Source organism: Thamnophis sirtalis, unplaced genomic scaffold (assembly GCF_051295495.1).
Source record: "Thamnophis sirtalis isolate CommonGarterSnake01/CBP01778 unplaced genomic scaffold, rThaSir2_p1.2 scaffold_12, whole genome shotgun sequence".
Lineage (NCBI taxonomy): Eukaryota > Metazoa > Chordata > Lepidosauria > Squamata > Natricidae > Thamnophis > Thamnophis sirtalis.
In genome coordinates, this window is record NW_028261392.1 from 48141163 (window position 1) to 48161883 (window position 20721).

Here is a 20721-nt window from a genome sequence, read left to right on the forward strand (position 1 = left end):
GGTCACTGAGCGGCACTTTCCCCAGTTGGAAAGGGGGGTTGCCGGGTAGCTGCTCTCTTGTGAGCGGGCTCCTGAAGGCACAGCCTCAGTGTTGAACAGCTGTGTTGCGCTGTTGCAGCAGCACTACACAGCAGCCATGAGGTGACCATGCTCACGAGCAGCCACACAGCAACCCCCCTTTCCAGCCAGGCACAGTGCCATTCCTAACCTAGGGGTATCGCCAAGCCGCGTGAGAGCCTGTTTGCTGCCCTCCGGTTCCTGCGACTTGGCGCCTTTGGAATGCCCCTAGGTCAGTGAATGGGGCTCTGCATGGCTGGAGAGGGGGGGGTTGCGCGAGCAGCTTTACCGCTCCCCGCTTGTGCGACTCCCAGGCTCACGATGCCCTTGCCTAACTCTTTCTGCAGAGCTAGGGCATTGCTGCTGCCACCGCATGGCTTCTGCAACTTCCAAAGCACGGAAGTAGGATGCTGAGTCTTCTGGCAGTTGCCGCTCTGGGAATATGCTATATGATTGTACGCTCTGGGAGTACACTCTGCCGGCAGCCAGCCAGCCCACAACCATAGATTGTACTCCCAGAGCAGCAACTGCCAGAAGACTCAGCATCCTATCTCTATGCTTTGGAAGCTGCAGAAAAAGCCATGCAGCGGCAGTGGCAGCGGAGAACTCCTCTCAAAATTGTGGTGCCGACTGGTGACAGAGCTGCAGCAGAGGGAGGAAAGAGCCACATGTTGTTCCAGAGCCGCAGTTTGCTGGCCCCTGGGCTAGGAGACTACCACGAGAGGTCAGGAGGAGGAGACAAGGGGATGGCCAAAGGGCAGCAGGGCCTCTGGTGGCCACGTGCTAAGGCAGGACTTCTCTCACACCCCCTCTCCCTCTCATTATATCCTTCCTTCCTCTCTTTTCTTCTTTTTCCTTCCCTCTTCATGTTTCTTTCTCTCCTTTGTCTTTCCTCTTTCCCTTTCTCTTTTCCTGTCCCTTCTTGGATGTTCAAATGCAAAAGGGGAAGCATTTCTCAATGCCTCCTTGCCTTGTGATCAAATGCCACTTTTGCTAGTTTTTGCTAACATGCTACCAGTTTGTAGATCAGTGCCTGGTAGACCTGGGCTAGGCCAAGGCACCACGGGCTGTTCCTTCTGCCCCTCATGCCAGATCTAAGTACCCCATGGACCAAATCTGGCTCACAGACCTTGAGTTTGCACCCCTGATCTATTTGCGCTAGTCCATTTAAGTCTTAGTATTATATCATATATCTAATAAACAGTAGAACATCTGGTATCTGTTTCCAGATTTGTTTTTCTTCCAGATCAAGGAAAGAATCAGCTGTTTCTAAAAATTTCCTGCATGTAGTCACACATTGCTTAACTTTGAAGCCAACTTGAAGCTGAGGATGTTAAGCCCTTGCAGCTGGGAGCGAGGACAACAGTCGGACATGTGCGCACATTGTGATATTTCGGAGACATCGCATGCTGCCCAAAATGCCCGGGCAACACACTTTGGTGCTTAGCAGGACCACGGAACAGCCGCAAGGACTCCTGACCCAGCGCGAGCACCCAACTAGGTCCACCAGGCGCGCCCAGGGCCGAATGGCAGCTGAAGGACTCCTCTCTGTCCAACAAGGCCCTGATCGCTGGGAAAAGGCAGGAATGCCATTTTGAGGTGGCGGAGCCAGGGAAGGAGGTCGCGGTTGCCATGTTACCTCTTTGCCTTCACTAACCGGCAGCATGGCAGACAGCAGTGTGTCTAATCTCGCTCCAGAGACTACTGTATATACTCAAGTATAAGCCTAGTTTTTCAGCCCACTTTTTGGGCTGAAAAAAGCCGCCTCGGCTTATACTCGAGTCAGTGAAAAATTTGCCCGAAATGGAGGAGAAAAAGGGGCGGGGCCATGCCGCTGGGTGACGCTCGTGAATGGCCCAGCGCCCCTGAGTTTCCCCTCCCTCTGTGTCAGTTTGCCGCGCAGCGTGCACCGCACCATCCCCCCTCCTCACATTCTAATGTAATGCAGGGCTATCTTACGATTCCCCTTCCTCCCCCTCCTGCTGCTCTGCAACGATGTCCCACCTCCTCCTTGTTATGGCAAGCAGCCACATAGCGATGTCCCACCTCCTCTGGTACAGTGATCCAATGATAGGAATCACTGTGCCGTGTGTCATAGGAGGCGGGACATCATCATCACAGCGGGACATCAGCATCATGAGGTGAGTGAAGTATTTCATTGAATACACCGGTATTGTGTGATAATAATTTGTTATGCAGAGCAAATTTTTACAATGGCTACTGTATATTTAATGGGCACAGGCAGGCTGTATATGTTATTCAATGGGCAATGGCATTATTGGTATCTATTTTTATTTTTGAAATTTATCGGTAGCTGCTGCATTTCCCACCCTAGGCTTATACTCGAGTCAATAACTTTTCCAGTTTTTTGTGGTAAAATTAGGTGCCTCGGCTTATATTCGGGTCGGCCTATACTCGAGTATATACGGTAGTAGAAATGCAGCACAGGCCAGTAGCCTACTCACTTTGGGACCAGGCCCCACTTCCCACACTGGGCAATCAACACCCCAGACTCCCTCGGGGAAAGGATTACGGTAAGAGCTCATCTTCCTCAACCATGAAAAAGGCTTCCAAATTGACCTCTAAGGTCAAGCATTGGGAGGAGCCAGGGCCATCACATCAGCAGTCAGACAGGGTACCGGCACCCACTGCCCGGTCTAGTCCCTTGCCGCAGCTGCAGCTGGAACTGAGCCAGGGGCCGTTTAGTCCCATGTTGCCCAATGACATGTCTGGGCTTTAGAGCAGTGCCATTTCAAGGCCACAGAGCAGGCCTGTGGAAGCCACCTTCACCCCTACTGCTCCTGGACTTCATCCAGAGGGGCAGTTGACCACCTTGTCGATGGCTTTTCCCCTACAATCCATGACAGCTGGCTTCCAGGACATCATAGCCGAGGCCATCAAGCAGAGCACCATGGCAGGGCTCTAGGAGAAGACCCAGAGAACACCGTCAGGGGTCCACTGATCTACCCCTGCGAGGACAGCTCCAGAGTTGGTCGCCCACTTATCCCCGGCTGAGCTCATCCACAGCCTCACCCACCTCTGAGGGCCCACCAGGACTTGAATAAAATTGTTGCTGCAGTACAGTTTTCCATGGATGCCACGTTGCGTGCCACCCGGTTCGCATCTAGGGCCATGGCCTCATTGGTGGCCTCGCCAGACTTCTGTGGCTACAGCTGTGGCAATCCGATATGAGACATAAATGGTGCTAGCGTCTAAACCATACCAGGGGGGGCGCTCTTCAGGGACTCGCTAGCACCATTGTTAATCGAGGGCAAGGATAAGTGTAAGATCCTGTATTCCTAAGAAAGGTTTTTCCTGAGCTGCACCCTACCCTAGAAGGCAGCCATTCAGAGAATATGTGGGATCCTTTAGGCACACTGATTACTCACCATCAGGGTTTCACCAGCAGGGTGGATTTGGCCAATGCCTGAGACAGCAGCATTATAGGCGGAAGCAGAGGGGGTCAGTCATAGTGCTCCTTTCACTGCAGGGGTAACCGATACTACTGCAAACCCTAACCTATCGCAAGATCGGGCCCTCATTGAGGGGCGGCTACAGCAGTTTGCCACTCAGTGGGAGGCCACGACGTCTGATGCATGGGTTAGGGCCACGGTCAGATTCGGTCTGACATTGGAGTTCATCTCCCACCACCACCACCCCTAGGTCCTTCCTCTAGTGTCCCATTTTCAATAATCCTCAGAGACAGTTGGTAATGCATTCAGCCATATAGCACCTCCTGGACATTGAAGCCATCAGGGTTTCTATTCCTTATTATTTGTCATCCCCAAGACCTTGGCGCGCGGGGGGGGGAGAGCCATCCTTGATTTAAAATGGTTGAATAGGTTAATTAGATATAGACGTTTCAAAATGCATTCGTTATATACTATTTTGGAAGGGGTGCACGAGGGAGACTTCCTTACATCGGTCGACCTCAAGAGGCGTACTTATATGTACCCATCCTATAGGAGCACCGCCAGTTTTTCCATTTTTGTTATAATTCTTGTCATTACCAATATACGGCTTTGCCTTTTGGCCTGTCTTCTGCTCCCCGAGTCTTTACTAAGGTTTTGGCGGCTCTGGCAATCCACTTGCGCACAGTACCAGTCAGGATACAGCTCTATCTCGATGATATATTGGTACAGTCGGCCTCTCAGGACAGGGACAGGGCTGACTTCCACACCACAATATGCGTGCTTCAGTCCCATGGGTTCTCCATTAACGAGGCTAAGAGTCATTTCACACCTACCACCAGGATTCTCCACCTAGGGGCTTGGATTGACTCGAGGGTTGGGCAGGTCTTCCTCTCCGAGGAGCGGGTTTCTAGTCTTAGATAACTGGTGACTGAGATGGTGAGGGGCTGTGGGACAACGCTGGCCACTCTCTCTAAACTATTCGGGAAGATGGTCTCTGCCATCAACATAGTGTCCTGGGCTAGACTGCACACAAGAGACCTACAATGGTTCCTACTCTCCTTCCAGAAGAAAAGGAACAGCACCTCTCTGGTGTGAGTAAATCTACCCGGAGAGGTTCGGCAGTCCCATCGTTGGTGGCGGTCTCCCTAGAGAAGAGGTGTCAGGGTGATGGGTAGGATCACCATCACCACCATAAATGCCAGGTTATACGTTTGGGGAGCCCACATGGGGACACATATGGTGCAGGGTCAGACCCAGGAGGAGGCCAACAGCATTAACTGGCTGGAGCTCAGGGCCATTAGATTGGCTCTACTGAGCTTTCAGCAATACATCGCTGGTCAACATGTGCTGGTCCTAACAGACAACATCAAAGCCAAGGCCCACGTAAAAAGGCAGGGGGGAACCAGATCTAGGGATCTCATGCTAGAGGCTAGTGTCCTGGGAACATGGGCAGAGCAACCTCCTTTCTATCGTAGCCAAGCACATTTCAGGGGAGGCTAACATTAGAGCAGACTGGATCAGTAGGGCCAAAGTAGACTAGGCCAAATGGCAACTGCACCCTTCTCTTTTCCAGGAGATCATGCAGCGCTTCAGGGTCCCGATCATGGATCTGTTTGCCACCTCTTCCAACGCTCAGCTCCCCAGGTTCTTCACGAGATTCCACACATTGGGAGCAGAGGGAGTGGATGCCCTTCACAGCTCCTGGCCCAGAGATCTTCTCTATGCCTTCCCTCCAGTGTCTCTCCTCCCCAGGCTTATCCGCAAGATCATCGATGTCAGAGCAGAGATCATCCTTCTGGCCCCTTACTGGCCAAGGCGGCCATGGTTTGCTACCCTTCAGACGTCTGTGGAGAGGCCCTGGAGGATTCCACTGGACAAGATTGCCCTCAGCCAGGGGTCACTGGAACACCTGGAGCCACAATGGCTTCAGCTGACCGCCTGGCGGTTGAGCAGCTTGCTCTAAGGGGAGGCAATTCTCGGCCAGGGCCATTAACACAATACAGGCCTCCAGGAGGCCCTCGATGGTCCGCATTTATAATGCCACCTGGAAAACCTTTTGTAATTGGTGCTTGGGTAAACACGTTATGCCAATCCACCATTCCCCAGGTCCTGGAATTTCTGCAGGATGGGCTTGATAGGGGATTATCACCTAACACCATTAAGAGACAGGTGGTGGATATTGGAACTGCACGCCCTTTCGGTTCAGGAAGACTTGCGCAAATTCCACATGGATAGGGTGGTCTTTAGGCTGGACCCATCATCTGTGCCAAAAGTGGGGTCATGGTTCCATTGAGCCCAGGAGGTGGTGCTCCCTAGCTTCTTCCCCATCCCAATTCACCAGCTGAAAAGACTGACACAAGCTCGACATGCGTTGTGCACTTAAGATATATCAATTGCACGTCAGAGATTCAGCAATCAGAGGCGCTCTTTATTTCCTTTCAGCTCTCGTCCTTAGGTAGGAAGGCTTCCGTAACGGTCATTGGTAGATGGGTCAGGCGTTGCATAGCTGCAGCTTATGAGTTCCACGAGGAGGGGGGCCCCGAGGGCACAACAGCCCATTCTATGAGGAGCGCCACCACCACCGCGGTGTGGGCTATGCAGGCTTCTCTGGACGAAATCTGCAGGGTTGCGGTGTGGGCGTCTCCCTCACTGTTCATTAGGAATTATAAGACAGACAGGTTTTCATCAGCTGATGCAGCGTTTGGCTGCAGAGTCTTGCAGGCAGTTCAGGCTGACAGAATAGAACCGGGACAGTCGCCTTCCCACTCTTGAGGACAGCCAAGCTGTCCCATGCATGGATGCTATCTCCACCCTTATTGAGAAAGAGTGTTGGTACCTACCTGATACGCTTCTTCTAAAAAGGTGAAGATAGCATCCAGCCCCATCCTTTAGGGTGACTGTTCTATTCTTGATTCTACAGTTTGAGGATTATTGTTGTTAATTGACTGCACTTTGTATGTTACACTTCACTTAATCTACTAAAGCTGTTATTTGGATATCTGTCTTCCTTTTCTTCGTCAGAAACTGGGTGGTGCCACTCACAAGGGCAGGTTATATAGTACATTAATTAATAATCAGACTCAGTCCATTCAGAGCACGGACAATGTCAACCCATGCATGGATGCTATGTCCACCTTAGAAGAAGCGTATTAGGTAGGTACCAACACTCTTTATGTCTAAATACTGTAGAACAAGGAACTAAGATGAAATTTTGTTATCTTTACTGGAAACAGTATTGTTCATATGAAATTCATTGTTCCTTCTATTACTCTACACCAGTGGTTCCCAAAGTGGGCGGTACCGCCCCCTGGGGGGCGGTGGGATGACTTAGGGGGGCGCTAAGAGGCAAGGGGGCACTAAGGCAAGTGGGGTCAGCAGGGGGCGCTAAGAGGCAAGGAAGGTGGCAGAGAAGTGCTGGAGGTGTTCTGCTGTACTGTACTCCCGACTTGCCTAGCTTAGCGCGCAGGCATGGAAGGGAATGCGATGGGACCAAAAGCGAGAGTCCTTCCCTGCGCGGCTTGTGTGGAGGCGGTGGCTCAGTCTCTCTGCACCAGGAACTGGTGACGCCACGTCTTTGAAGGCTCGGGTCTCGTCCGCGCCTTTAACAGGTGGAAGGGCTGGGTTCTTCTTCGTCGTGCGAGACTGGTGATTAAAACTACTCCAGCTGCGGGGGGCGGCTATGAACCCCTAAACATAGCGATGGAGTTGTCTTCCCCGCTTCTCGCCGGCTTTGCCCCCTTCCTTCTCTATGGCCCACTGTTATTTAATGAATGGTGTGTGGGTGAACAGCTTCACAAGAGCCAAAGGTCCTGTCCTACCCAACATGGAGACCCTCGACCGGTCTGTCATGCTGTATAGAAACTGAATTGCTGCCTCCATAAAAAATAGCAAAGGAAGCTGAAATTTTGGAATGTGATTCTAAGGGGAAGAGCGTCTACTCCGCTTTAGCTATTTTCTTATGTAAATAAGGATTGAACAGTGTACAAAAGAAGTTGTGGGTTGTAATCCTTTCATGCTGGGGCAGGGCATGATTTTGCAGCTACTTCATAGATGCACGTTTTTTTCTATAGTATTAGTATTGTTAATAGGATTCTTTTTAAAATCATCTGGATTGATAAACAATGTTAATCTTGCCCACTGCTGGAAATACTCCAGAAAATGTGTTTTAAATTAGTAATAATTTTTATAGCATTAGCTGGCTGGTTGATCTGCTGAACGAGGCACGTTTTGTTCAGAATAGTTTGTGGAATTGAGACAAGTGATTCTCAAGCATTGACACACCTAATAAAAATAGCTTACAGTGCAGTTTAACATCATGTCCTGACTACATCCTTGTGTTTCCCCCCAAAATGAATTGTCATTGCCCTGATCTCATTTCCAGTAATGAGTGAAATATCTGTAATCATTAGTTGTACTAGCTATAAAGTGGCATTTTTCCTCCTTTCCTATTGACTTTGCTTGTCAGAAGGTCACAAAAGTGACCCCGGAACACTGCAACCATCATAAATATGAGTAAGTTACCAAGTGTCTGAATTTTCATCACATGGGCATGGGAATGGTGCAACAGTTATAAGTGTGAAAAACAGAACTCATTTCTTTCAGTGGAATTGTAACTTCATACTGTCACTAAACTAATAGTTGTAAGATAAGGACCACCTGTATTTCACAAATTTCTAGGGAAGATACAAACTTGCTCTCTTCCTGCCTACATTCCAAACTCTGCTATCTCTTTGCCCTCTGAAAAGCCTTTTTCCTCCTGCTGCAGACTACTGGTAATCCTCAGATTATGACTATAATTGAGCCCAAAATTTCTGTTGCTAAATGAAAAGTTGTTAAGTGAATTTTGGCCTATTTTATTATCTTTCTTGCCACTTGTTAAATGAATCACTGCATTTGTTACTAACGTTGTTAAGTGAATCTGGCTTCTCCATTGACTTTGCCTTGTCAAAAGATTGCAAAAGATGATCATATGACCTCGGGACACTGCAATCATCGTAAATACAGTATTAGTCGGTTGCCAAGCATCCAAATTTTGATCTTACGACCATGGGGATGCTACAATGGTCATAACTGTCAAAAATGGTCATAAGTCACTTTTTCAATAGCTTTTCAATGATGAAGATTTTGATCGTTTGCTGCTTCATACAGAAGTTCGTTGGCTATCAAAAGGCAACTGTGTGAGATGCTTTTACAATCTTTTTGACACTGTTGTGGAGTTTTTTGAAGACAAAAATGCTTTGCTCAGTGGTGAACTCAGAGATCAGATACTACTTTGATAGTTGAAAAATGATATGGATGCTTTTACTATGAAACTAAGCACAGTGTAAGAACGGGACTATGATTAAGTATTACAAAGGTAAAGAAATGACTACTTTTAAAGCTGGCAATGAAAATATTAAAGTGGGGAGTGGCTTCTACCTTTTAGGATTGACTATCAACTAAAAAAACCAATAATGAAGAAATGTGGGTGATCAATGGAAAGGAAAGATAGAATAACTTGATTAGAGTAGCGCAGAGTACATAATTATAAGAGCTATATAAATGATGGGTGTCAAACTCGATTGCGTCCCGTGGTACATTGTGACATTTTTTGCCTTTGTGGAGCCGGGGTGGGCATGGCCTGTGTGTGATGCATTCGGCCCAAGGGCAGCCAGTTTGATACCCCTGATATAAATGATCACAATGAGTCAACACAGAATTTATGGTAATAATGAAATTATTTAAACATGGACAGCATTTTCTCTAATCCATAAGAGCAGGTAATATGACATGTAGGTCTGCCAAAGGAAATACATTGTATCTTACTTTTGAAAACACTGTCCTACGTTTGGGATATAGAAGAGACAAAAGATAGTTAGCAGGTCTCCTCAGAAGCACATAAACCCTATATAGTTTTTTAATTGACCAAATTATTGATTCTCTAATGTAAATTTCTCTTGCTGTTTTCATAGCCATCTGTTTCACTGAAAAAAACTGATAATTTAATCATTATATTTGTTGTCTCTGAAATAACATGGTGCTTCCATGATCCATATGGAATCTGCTATCTTGTTATGTGTAACAAGGTGTCTAATCTTGGGATCACCAAAACCATTACAGAAAAGGTTCCTTAGTCCAGGCGTGAAATATGAGAAAGAGACTCAAAAATAACTCCATCCTAATTATACTAGATATAAATTAATCTGGCAGTTGCTTTGATAGGCAGCACCAAATGACAGTTTTCTGCTACATTACTCGTAATAGCAATAAATATATTTTCAGAAATTTAAGTTGTTGTTTTCTCAGTTTGTAAGCCTCATAGGTCTTTACACGTGTCTTTGTTATTGCCTTTTGTTTACCTACTTTTCCATTTCACTTCTCCTTTTTCCTTTTCTAATGAATTCTTGTAAGTCTTTACCTTCAGTTTACAGAGTTGTTTGTCTGCATATTTGAAATTGTTAGTTTGTTAGCATTCAATTTTGATTCCAAATGTCCTCTATTGCAACCTGCCATTCTTATAATGCATGAACTGTATTCATTAAACAAACATAAGGAGCATGTGCAACCTTGCCTAATGTAATGCATACATTTAAAATGATCAAATGGAAAAGGGAGCATGTTATGAAACAAAATTCCAAATCAAATATATTTGTTTCCAATTATATTTTTTTAACTTCATATATGCTAGGAGGAAGTTGAAAATTACTGGAGAGAGGGCAATCAATACTTCTCTGTGAAAACCCAAAATGGTTGGGGTCAAACTAGATTGCATGTTTATTTTCAAGGTTCACTGCCAAGGTACAAAGCAGAAAGTATCTTCTAGGGATAATATAATTACAAAATTGACTAGCACTACATAGGGAGCACAACTTGAAATCCTGGTACTTCAGCCCTTGCTCTATGTATTTTCTGCAGCAGGATATGCAACACTAATCTGGCAGAACTCCTTTCATGTTCAGCATGTTAACGCTGCTCTCAACAAAACGATATGTATTATAACAGAATGTTTAACACCAGCATCTACTGATTAACTTTATCAGTTTTGGGGTGTTGCACCCCCAGACATGGGAAGAGTTGTGGCAGAAATAGAAAAGAAAAAAAAAACAGCAAAGAGATCCCCAGCTTCCTATGTATGGACCTGAGCCCCATCCCACACAACTGAGGACAAAAAATGTTTTTTTCAGATGACAGAATCAATTCCATTAAATCCAGAAACCCATTGAGTAGAATTATGGTGTAATGTGAGCTACAGTGAAAATTGGACCAGCTTTAAACCTATGGCTGAATACCGTCTCACATATGGAAAACTTTGAACAGATTGAGAATGGGGATGTCATGATGTAAGAAGAATTTGGAGACTTGGGGCTATATTGTAGGAGATGGCAACTGCGAATGGGAAAAATTGCAGAATCCTGACTATTGATATGTCACAAACTTGATGGATCATGTACAGTGGACGGTTTGTTCCTGGCCTATGATAAAGTCACTACTATCCAAGCCACTACTTTCTTGTCCTCAAATGCTATATAATGTTACATAAGTGTTTTAAATTTCTTCTGTGTTTTAATTTTAAATTCCTTATAAAGTTGATGAAAGTTTTCTTTATTTAGATTATTATATTAATTTTAAGTACAATGTTTCTCTTTTTAATGTAAGTTGTTTTGGACTCAAAAAATAAAAATAAATAACCTTATATATACTCAAAAGCTATTTTCACCATAGTTATATGATGTTATATGATGTTATTTCTTAAAGTGTATTTATCTGCTTAAGTAAAAGAGATAAAGAAAAATTGGGGCAATTTAGAGCAAAATTGGGAAAATAGAGGTGTTAGGAATCCAATTTATCAATTTATCTTATAGTAAATGGAAGATGTCTAAATCCACCATGGTAGATATTGTATGAGAATCTCTTTAACAAGCTCTCAGAATTCCAATCTTAAAAATTAACTTTGATAGTGACTGAGACTCAAAACTGAGAAATTACTGTTTGCAAATATTTATATATTAGAAAACCAAGGTTGGAACTTTGCTTCTGTTAATATAAACTTGTGGATTTCCCAGAAGACAGTTGAGGTTGCTATAATCTATAATTACAGAATCTAGAATTTCAAGAACAGAAAATGGCACAAAACAGGTGCCAGAATTTCTGCAATATTCCTAAATAGTACCTGTGGACTTCCAAATTGAAATTACTTTTGTAAAAAAAAGAGAATTTTTTTTTACAATTCAGTGATGTTTATCTCTTCTTCACTTGTGGAAATCATTTCCAGTACATCCATTCAATAGAAAGGGGCATTTAAACCTTCATTTCTGCTTGCTGAAGTTTATGAAAATTGAAACATGTCATGTATGTTCCAACTAGGAACTAATCAGTGTCCATTGATGGAGAAGAAGGACTAAAGCAGATTTGCAGCATTGCGTGGCAAGCCCCCTCTTTTGTAATGTACATAGTGATATTGCATGCATGTACAAAGGTGCAGAATTTGTGGTGTGATTCTGTTTCCATCTTTTGACAAAAAGAGCAAGATCCTGCTGGTGCTCTTGATACTTATTTAGTTTGTCCTATTTAGACAGATTTATTGCTCAGAGGTTAAGCCACATGTTGCTGAGAATGGAGCCAAGAAGACAAAATATTTATATAGGAGGATTTCCTCTGTGGCTTTCTCTGTTTAATATAGCAGATTTGAGGCTATATAATGTAAACCAGATGTCAGCATCACCAGTTTATTTGCTGCCAGGTTTTTTTTTAAGTACTATATATTTTTGTAGCTTCAGTAATTCTTTCACTGCAAGCACCAATATTTTTGGCATATGCTCATATTCATCTCTTCCTTTTTATCTTTCAGATTACAGACTTGTGTGGTGCTAAACATGTCGGTTATTTTGGTCGTACTCAGTTTTATGCTGCTCTGAAGCTTATAGCTGCTGCACAGTCTGGTCTCCCAGTACGAATAGAAAGTATTCAGAATGGTAACTGATTAGACTCAATTGCTTTACTTTGGACAATTTTATTTTTATTTAATAAATAAAATTTAATATTTTATTTAAAATATTTATTAAATTGTCATTATGTTTTGTAAATTTTTTTGCAAGACATCATGGAAGAAAATGTAAATGATTGTAAGAGGGAAGAGAATAATAAACCAATAATAATAAACTAATAATAAACAACAAAAACAACAGCAAACAGAAAAAAGAAATCCATTTCAGTAAAAGCTGAATAGAGCCTATTGTACTAAAAATTATAATAAAAATTTGATTTTATGTATAGTAGAAGTAAGACTGCAGAACTTTAAAAAGCTGTATCATTGATTAAACTATCCCCCAAATATAGATCTATTTCTAAAGCTGTTGCACTTGGCACCCCTAACTGCATTTGAATGCAGTGTAGACTTAACTCCCCTCACCTGCCTATCTTTCCTCATGACTTTCCTTTTGGCCACCCTGCACTCTTTTGCTTCAGTTGACCTTTGCCATCATCTTCTTCCCCTTGCTGACCAAGGAAACCGGGCCTGGGCTTTAGCGAGACAGCTGGTGAAGGGCCAGACTGGGAAATCCTCATCAAGAATAGGAAGAAGAAGTTGGTGAAGATTACTTGGGGTTGGCGGAAACTGCAGAGTGCAAAGGGTTGGAGAGCAGAAGAGTGGCAGAGACGGAGGAGTGCAGGGGCGATTGAAGGGCTGATGGAATGCCTAATGGAAGGGGCAATGAAGGTGGGGTGGCCAAAGGGGCAGAGGTGGAACAGATAGGCAGGGGGAATTGAAGTGGAGGTGAGGGCAGTAGGGCAGGAAATGCATCAGTTCCTCACCTAATGATGGCACAGTATTCTCCTAATAACTGCAACAAGGATTACCAACAATGCAGTCACTAGGCATCCTCACATGATATTTTGCCTAGTGACCACATCACTCACCAACTGAGATTCTAGTACTAATTAGGCAACTAAACTGAAGACTTCCTGTAAGCAGAACTTAAGACAACTTACATTAAGCTAGATCACCATTGGTCTCCAAAATTTTAAAAGTTCAACTAGTCCTTTTAATTTGGGTCAATGCAAGTAAGAACAATAAGTCCAATAGGCCCAATATGTCTTCATAATCTAGCTTTCTAACCATAGTTTAAATTATATGACCCAATTTTGCATCCTAGTTGAGTTTCTAGTTGTATGCAAGGTTTTATGATATTGCAGAATAAAATTTCCCAAAGTTGCTAAATTATAAAATAGCTATAATAAAAATTGGAATGAAATATGCCCTTTATAATGGTTGAAGATTCATTTGTAAAACAATTGCTATGTGGCTAATTATAATTATTACAATCAAATACTTAACGTCTCATTAACACTAGCTCCAAACCATTATATCAATGAATTGTTTTATTTAGGTATTATAATTTGCATTAAAATTGCTAATCTAGAATGAATGAGATTGATCTAGTGTGAGGCACTGGATATGTATTTTGACTCCTGTTATATTTTATAGGGTTTGTATCCTTAAAAATGTATTAGTGATTGTAGCCCAAAATAGTTTCCCTCCAAATTGAATGCAACTAATATTTATTATAAATATTTTAGCTTTATAAAGAAATCTGCACCAATGTTAAGTCTGATGCAGCATTAATTATTTCACTAAATTGTTGAAAGTCAGCCAATCTGACATAAAAGGTATTATAAATTAATTACATCATCTTGGTTTTGTCATTTTTGCATTATGTAATATTATGCACGCATAATTGTATCACATTTTTCTAAAGCCCAAATAGAGCAACTACCTATGACCAAGTGAGTTCTTAGTAAAATAAAAACCATTAATATTTCTATAAGTAAATCAGTGACATGCAGTCAGGGGAGGCAGGGGAGGCAGAGCTTCACCACTGTCATCATGAAAAGAAAAAAAAATGTTAAAAGGAAAAAGGCTGAGTAGTTGCTGCCAGAGTCACAGTGGATGACTCTGCTTAGTGCTTAACTGTTTAAAAAAGCCTCTAAAAAAGTGCCCTCTACAGGGGGAGGCGGGAGAACTACGTGCCTCATTTAGTCTGACTTTATGATCACTTGAGCAGAGTTAAGCAAGGGTTAAAAGCCAAAAAATTCCTTATGTAGATGAGGCACGTGCTTCTCTTGCCTCCTGTAGAGGGCGTTTTTTAGAGGCTTTTTTAAACAGTTAAGCAGAGTCATCCATTGGGGACTCTGGCAGCAGCTAATCCAGCCTGACCTCAGCAGCTCTTGCCTTTTTCCTTTTATATTTTTACATTTTCATGATGGCAGGCAAGAGCAGAGTTGAAATCCTCTGTGATTGTAAAACAGCTGGAAAAGGTATGTGGGTCGGAGAGAGGGGGAGGAATTCAAAATTAATGTAATTTGTAAGTAATTGTAAGTAATTTGTGTGTGTGTGTGTGTGCGCGTGTTTCTTCACTCAGTGGGAAGGAGGTAGGAGAGGCGGGGAGGGCAGCCCGCCAGCTTTCTTTCTCTTTGTTGGGGCAGCCCGCCAGCAGAGGTGGGTCTTTTACCCGCCTCTGCTGGCGGGCTGGCGCTTTCTTTCTTTTGCCAAGGATAAGAGCCAAGGTGGCGCAGTGGTTAAATGCAGCACTGCAGGCTACTGCTAGATCAGCAGGTCAGCGGTTCAAATCTCACCGGCTCAGGGTTGACTCAGCCTTCCATCCTTCCGAGGTGGGTAAAATGAGGACCCAGATTGTTGGGGGCAATATGCTGACTCTCTGTAAACCGCTTAGAGAGGCCTGAAAGGCCTATGAAGCGGTATATAAGTCTACTGCTATTGCTATTGCTATTGCCGCAAAAGAAAGAAAGCGGCTTTTGCCCGCCCCTATGTCCGACTCCAACATAGAGGCAGGACACCTCTATGTCGGACATAGTGGCGGGGCAGGCAAAAGCCGCTTTCTTTCTTTTCAAAGAAAGCCGTTTTTGCCTGCTTCCCACCTCTATGTCGGATATAGTAGCGGGGCTTTCAAGAAAGCAGCTTTTGCCCACCCCGCCGCTATGTCCGACATAGAGGCGGGATGTGGGCAAAAGCCACTTTCTTTTAAAAGAAAGAAAGCAAGCGGCTTTTAAGAAAGCGGCTTTTGCCTCTACATCCCGCCTCTATGACGGACATAGCGGCAGGGCGGGCAAAAGCCATTTTCTTTTAAAAGAAAGCGGCTTTTGCCCGCGTCCCACCTCTATGTAGGACATAGCCGCAAAAGCCGCTTTCTTTTAAAAGAAAGAAAGCAGCTTTTAAGAAAGTGGCTTTTGCCTCTATGTCCTGTGTCTATGTCGGACATAGCGGCGGGGCGGGCAAAAGCCGCTTTCTTTCTTTTAAAAGAAGTGGCTTTTGCCCGCATCCTACCTTTATGTCGGACATAGCGGCGGGGCTTTCAAGAAAGCGGCTTTTGCCCGCCCCGCCGCTATGTCCAACATAGAGGCGGGACACCTCTATGTCGGACATAGCGGCGGGGCGGGCAAAAGCCTCTTTCTTTCTTTTTGCCTCACCAGCCATAAACCTCACCGCACGTCACTGAAGTAAATACACCTGGTTCATATAGTGGATGGTATATACAGACATGCATATAATAAATACCTCTTTTTAAGGTAATTTACTGAGTCTATTTTTATGTTTGAATTTCTTGCATTACATAGATGTTGATTGGGTTTGTAATACAATGCCCAATTTTTACAGTATACACACATGTATATTGTGTTGAAATATTTCTCTATGCATAATGCAATACAATAGAAACAGAAATATAGAACTTTAAGAAGCATATTTGTACAGATATGGAAAATCACGTTATGTATTTGCATACTCCTTAACCCAAACTTGCTTTTCACTTTGCCTTAATGTGAAATGCTAAAAATATTTATATTGAAGTAATATTATGGTAGCTTTATGCCCAGTTTTACCACAGCTATAATTACCTGCATTTTTAGAACTTCTTGGTGAATTTAGTGCTTTAATATTGGTGGGCATTCACTTTTTATCTGCACCTACTACATAAAACAACTTGAAAGTTTTCAGGTGGAAAAACATAATCTAAATATTTTGAGTAAGATAAGAATAGATGTCTAAAAAAGGAGATTCCCTTCCCCAAGTTAATTTGCTTTCTTGTTTATCAACCCCCCTTCCAAATTAGTTTACTTTTTATTTGCCAGATCCATTCTGCTTTTGTGGTCAAGAAAGCTTATAGATTCTTACAAATAATCAGAGAGTGAAATAATCTGTTAAAGTTCAAGATTTTATACAAATACAAAATACAAAAATGTTCTTTCTCTTTGTATTTTCATACTAATTTGGCCTGTACTAAATTTTAATTTTCCAAGCACCGTAATATAATTAGTTGTCAAAGGGATTCATTTGGTCAATAAATAAGCTAAACAATATGGTATTATATAATCATTTTTCTTTTGTATTTATTTCTGTTGTTTAAGAATTACCTTTACCTCGATTTAGTGCTCTGAAAAGTGATACTGAAATAAGGTACATCAATCTATCAGAAGCACATGGAGCAAAGTTTCAGAGTCCACATACAACCCTTGAGATAAATTGCTTCAGAAGATCAGGTGAAGAAGAAAAACAGGTAAAGTCCCTTTTAAATATATCTTTTATTGTGGGATGAACTACAATATTTAATTTTATGATATCATACTGACAAAAACAGATCTTGATTAGTATTTTAGTTCGTTTTATTGATAAAGTCTCATGACACAGACTGGGAATTACAGCTGATTATTTAGTCATTGAAGATTCTTTCAACAGGGAATACCAGTTGCCTATTGTTAGAGAGTTAAGATTGCTTATCTCTTGTATGATCAACTTGCTGTTCATCTTAAGCAGATGAACTACAGAATTTTCTTTTAGGTACAAAAAAGATTTTTATTAAATATGTGGAAAATCACTTGGAGCCAAATTCAGTAGAGCATTTACTTTAAGAGAGCTGCATTTCTCAGTAGTACTGGGAGATAATTGCTATTTTCCTCACCCTCAAAATCTACTATGGTAGACCGAAAGATCTTTCACAAGATAGGGGGGGGAGCCACAAGAAAGAGAAGAAAGTTTTAATATAAGCAGACTTTTGTTTACATAGTACTTTTTCTAGTTTTGTATGAAACTAATAAAGACTTGATAACAACTGTTCAAAGTGTAAATGTTGAAACTTGAAGTTGAAATTTAAATGTTTCAACAACTTTATGTTTACTTTTTGTGAGGTGTCAAAGGTGTTAGCTACCTAGCAAAGATTGCTCAGTATTAAATTCCTTTCTATTTTAACTATTCTGCCATTCAATATCATTTTATTTTGTGGTAACCACTGAACATTATTGAACATTATTCCTCTGAAGATTACACTTGCCCCAACCCTACTGACTTTGTATCTTATTTTTATTCGTTATTAGTTGCCCAGAGTCATTTATTTTAAATGGGCAGCTGTATAAATTGAATAAATAAACCATTAAAATAAACTGCTTTGCTTCAATTGCCAAGAATCAGGTAGTAAATATTCAAATGTAATATGAATATTCAGAGGAAAAACTGTACAAATTTGTGTCAGGTCAAGCTGAAATTTTGCTGACTCTGTTAATTGACTTCAATTTAATAAATTTAATAATCCAATGTGTTATTACAACATTTCTCTTAAAGGAAGAAGCGAAGTCTCCCCCCATGTCTCCCATTGTTTCCCATCCTGCTTCTCCCTCAAATTACCAGAAAATTCCTTTGGGATATGGATATAATATATTGAGAAGTGGGCTTGAGCAACAGCATGGAGGTAAGTTAATAATTATCTTTGCTGTAGTTGTAAGTGTCTATGAGTAGCACTACCAAAAGGTATAATCAATAATCAAGAGACTCTTCCTTCAGGATTGAGGAGGAACTATGTAGAGTAGATGAACCCCATGGCATGAGAAAGTGAGCACCTCTACCAGCAGCTGAACAAGTTACTCTAAAGGTTAGTTGTTGTAAGGAGCAATATGGAACCCTACAACCACACTGACTTAGCAAAACTGCCATAACTGAGCAAGGAGGAGTAAATATACATAGGAAGAAATGATTATGGGAGAAGGAGGACCACCATATGCAGACTAACTCCACCCCTCCATCCCAATTGTTAAGTCTCATTTTATACAACACCCCTGTGAATTATAAGAAACACTTTTGTGCAAAATTTTGAGCTAGCATGCCAGAGGTAACATTTTAAAATATTTGTAACCTGCCCCAATTGCTTGGAATCTTCCTGGGAGGGTCAGGTTCCACGTTAAAAAAATGTGGAGTGCTTAGTTTGTTTAAGAGTTTATCACCTAGAAAATGGAACCAAGCCTTGCTTTTCACCTAATAAATTAGAATATTTCATGCCTAACTTGATCATTTACAATCATATTCTAATAAACATTTTAAAACTAGTGGCAGTAGAATATCAGAGATCTTGGGAATGTTTTAGTCTTCAAACATACACTGTTAATAACACAAATATAATCTCCAATTTATAAAATCCCCTTTACAATTCACTCAACGTACTGGTAAATTGTAGTCAGATATCTGCAGAATGTGATCAACACTTCATATTGATATATTTAAATAATATAACATAGAATACAATCTAATACATGTTTTATTATTTGCAAAACAAGTTTCTTACATATCAGTGCCTTGAAGCCATTCTTTCCTTGCGATAAAATAATTCATTGAAGATATTTACTCAAAAATGGTATATGAAAGATACATGGTCTACATCTATATCCACATTTATATATCCATTTCTTTCTTTTGCTCTCCATGCACATTGATACATACTGTCAAGGCGGCCACCCTCAGTAACCAAGAAACCACTCAACTCCATTTTGCAGAATTAAGAGTACTTTTACTGGTCATGAGTAGATAGCAGCTAAGCAAAGCAAGATCTAAGGCAAAAGCGTGTGTAATCATAGATATCAATATGTGACCCAACCCCCTCCCCCTGGTAACCCCATCCCATAGTCCAATCCGCACATCCCACAGGTGTCATGTGGGAGACATCTTCAAAAAGTATCATCAGGTTGGTATGCCGGACAATTGGCCTTGGCGGCAAATCCTCTATCTGCAGCATGCGCAGTAGATGGTGAGAACAACTCCCTTTTAACAGTCACTCCTGCACTGAATACTTCCCCACCCATATACCATGCCCCCCCTCCCTGTTTCAATGGCGGCCGAAAGCAAGCAGCAAAGCAGAGGCTGACATTCGGCCCACCATCAGGAAAGGAAGTCATCCCTGCAGGAAAAGAAACAAACAAACAAACATAGAAAGAACACAAAACAGGAACAAGAAAAGGTGGAAATGTAAAAGTCAAGTCGGGTCACGCCTTATCGAGGTAGGCAGAGTAGAATTTATTCAACAGTCTAGGAGCCCTAATGTGGGACTTATTGACCCATTCAGCTTGGCAGGGGGAAAATGTTTCCAGGAGACTACATATTGAATTCGATTTCTACATTTTCTAGAGTCCAAAATCTCCTTAATTCTCAAAATGTTGCTCTCCTTCAATGAGAAGAGGGGCAGGTGGTGCAAGTAGAGGAACCCGCAAAGAGGAAGTGTGTTCTGGCTTCAAAATGTTTAAGATACTTTGGTAGTTCCAATCGCACAGAAACAGGATTAATTATCTTCACAATAGGAAACGGACTGACATACTTAGGACCCAGTTTCTTAGACTTTTGGGTGGTTTGGAGAAACTTGGTAGACAAAAACACGCGATCTCCAACTTTGTACTCTCTTTGTTTCGTTCTCTTCTTGTCGGCCTGTTTCTTGTGTGCTCGATGAGCAGCGACCAACGCCTTGTGGGTCAAAGGCCAGATTTGCCGGAGCTGGTCACTCCACTCGGAGAGGGACAAAACTTGTGGTTTTTCTCAGGGCAATTCTGGAATAGGTACAAAATCATGGCCAAACACTATTCTAAAAGGGATGAAACCGGTGCTGCTGTGCACAGAGTTGTTGTAGGCCACTTCAGCATGTGGTAACAACTCAGCCCAATTATCTTGCTGATAATTAATGAAACACCGGAGGTACTGTTCCAAAACAGAATTAGTCAGTTCACAAGCCCTGCTAGTCTGAGGATGGTAGGCGGAGCTTAATCCCTGGGTGGAGCCAATCAACTTCAAAAACTCCTTCCAGAACAAGGAGGTGAATTGGACCCCCCTATCCGAAATTACACATTCTGGTACGCCATGTAGACGGTATACATGTGTAATAAATAATTTAGCCAAGGATTTAGCTGATGGGGTCTTGGAACAAGGAACAAAGTGAACTTGTTTAGAAAACAG

General features: G+C 42.3%; 1 protein-coding gene across 8 annotated transcripts in view; it reads left to right on the plus strand.

The window, feature by feature from the left end:
• The window catches only part of REPS2 (RALBP1 associated Eps domain containing 2), a 112606-nt gene that overhangs the window by 11779 nt on the left and 80106 nt on the right, over nt 1-20721 (plus strand). For all 8 annotated transcript variants that reach the window (XM_087726306.1, XM_014055276.2, XM_087726307.1 and 5 more), the window contains 3 exons: nt 12298-12421; nt 16869-17017; nt 18076-18202. In XM_087726306.1, coding sequence (XP_087582432.1) covers nt 12298-12421; nt 16869-17017; nt 18076-18202 — 400 coding nt within the window. The remainder of the gene's footprint in view (nt 1-12297; nt 12422-16868; nt 17018-18075; nt 18203-20721) is intronic.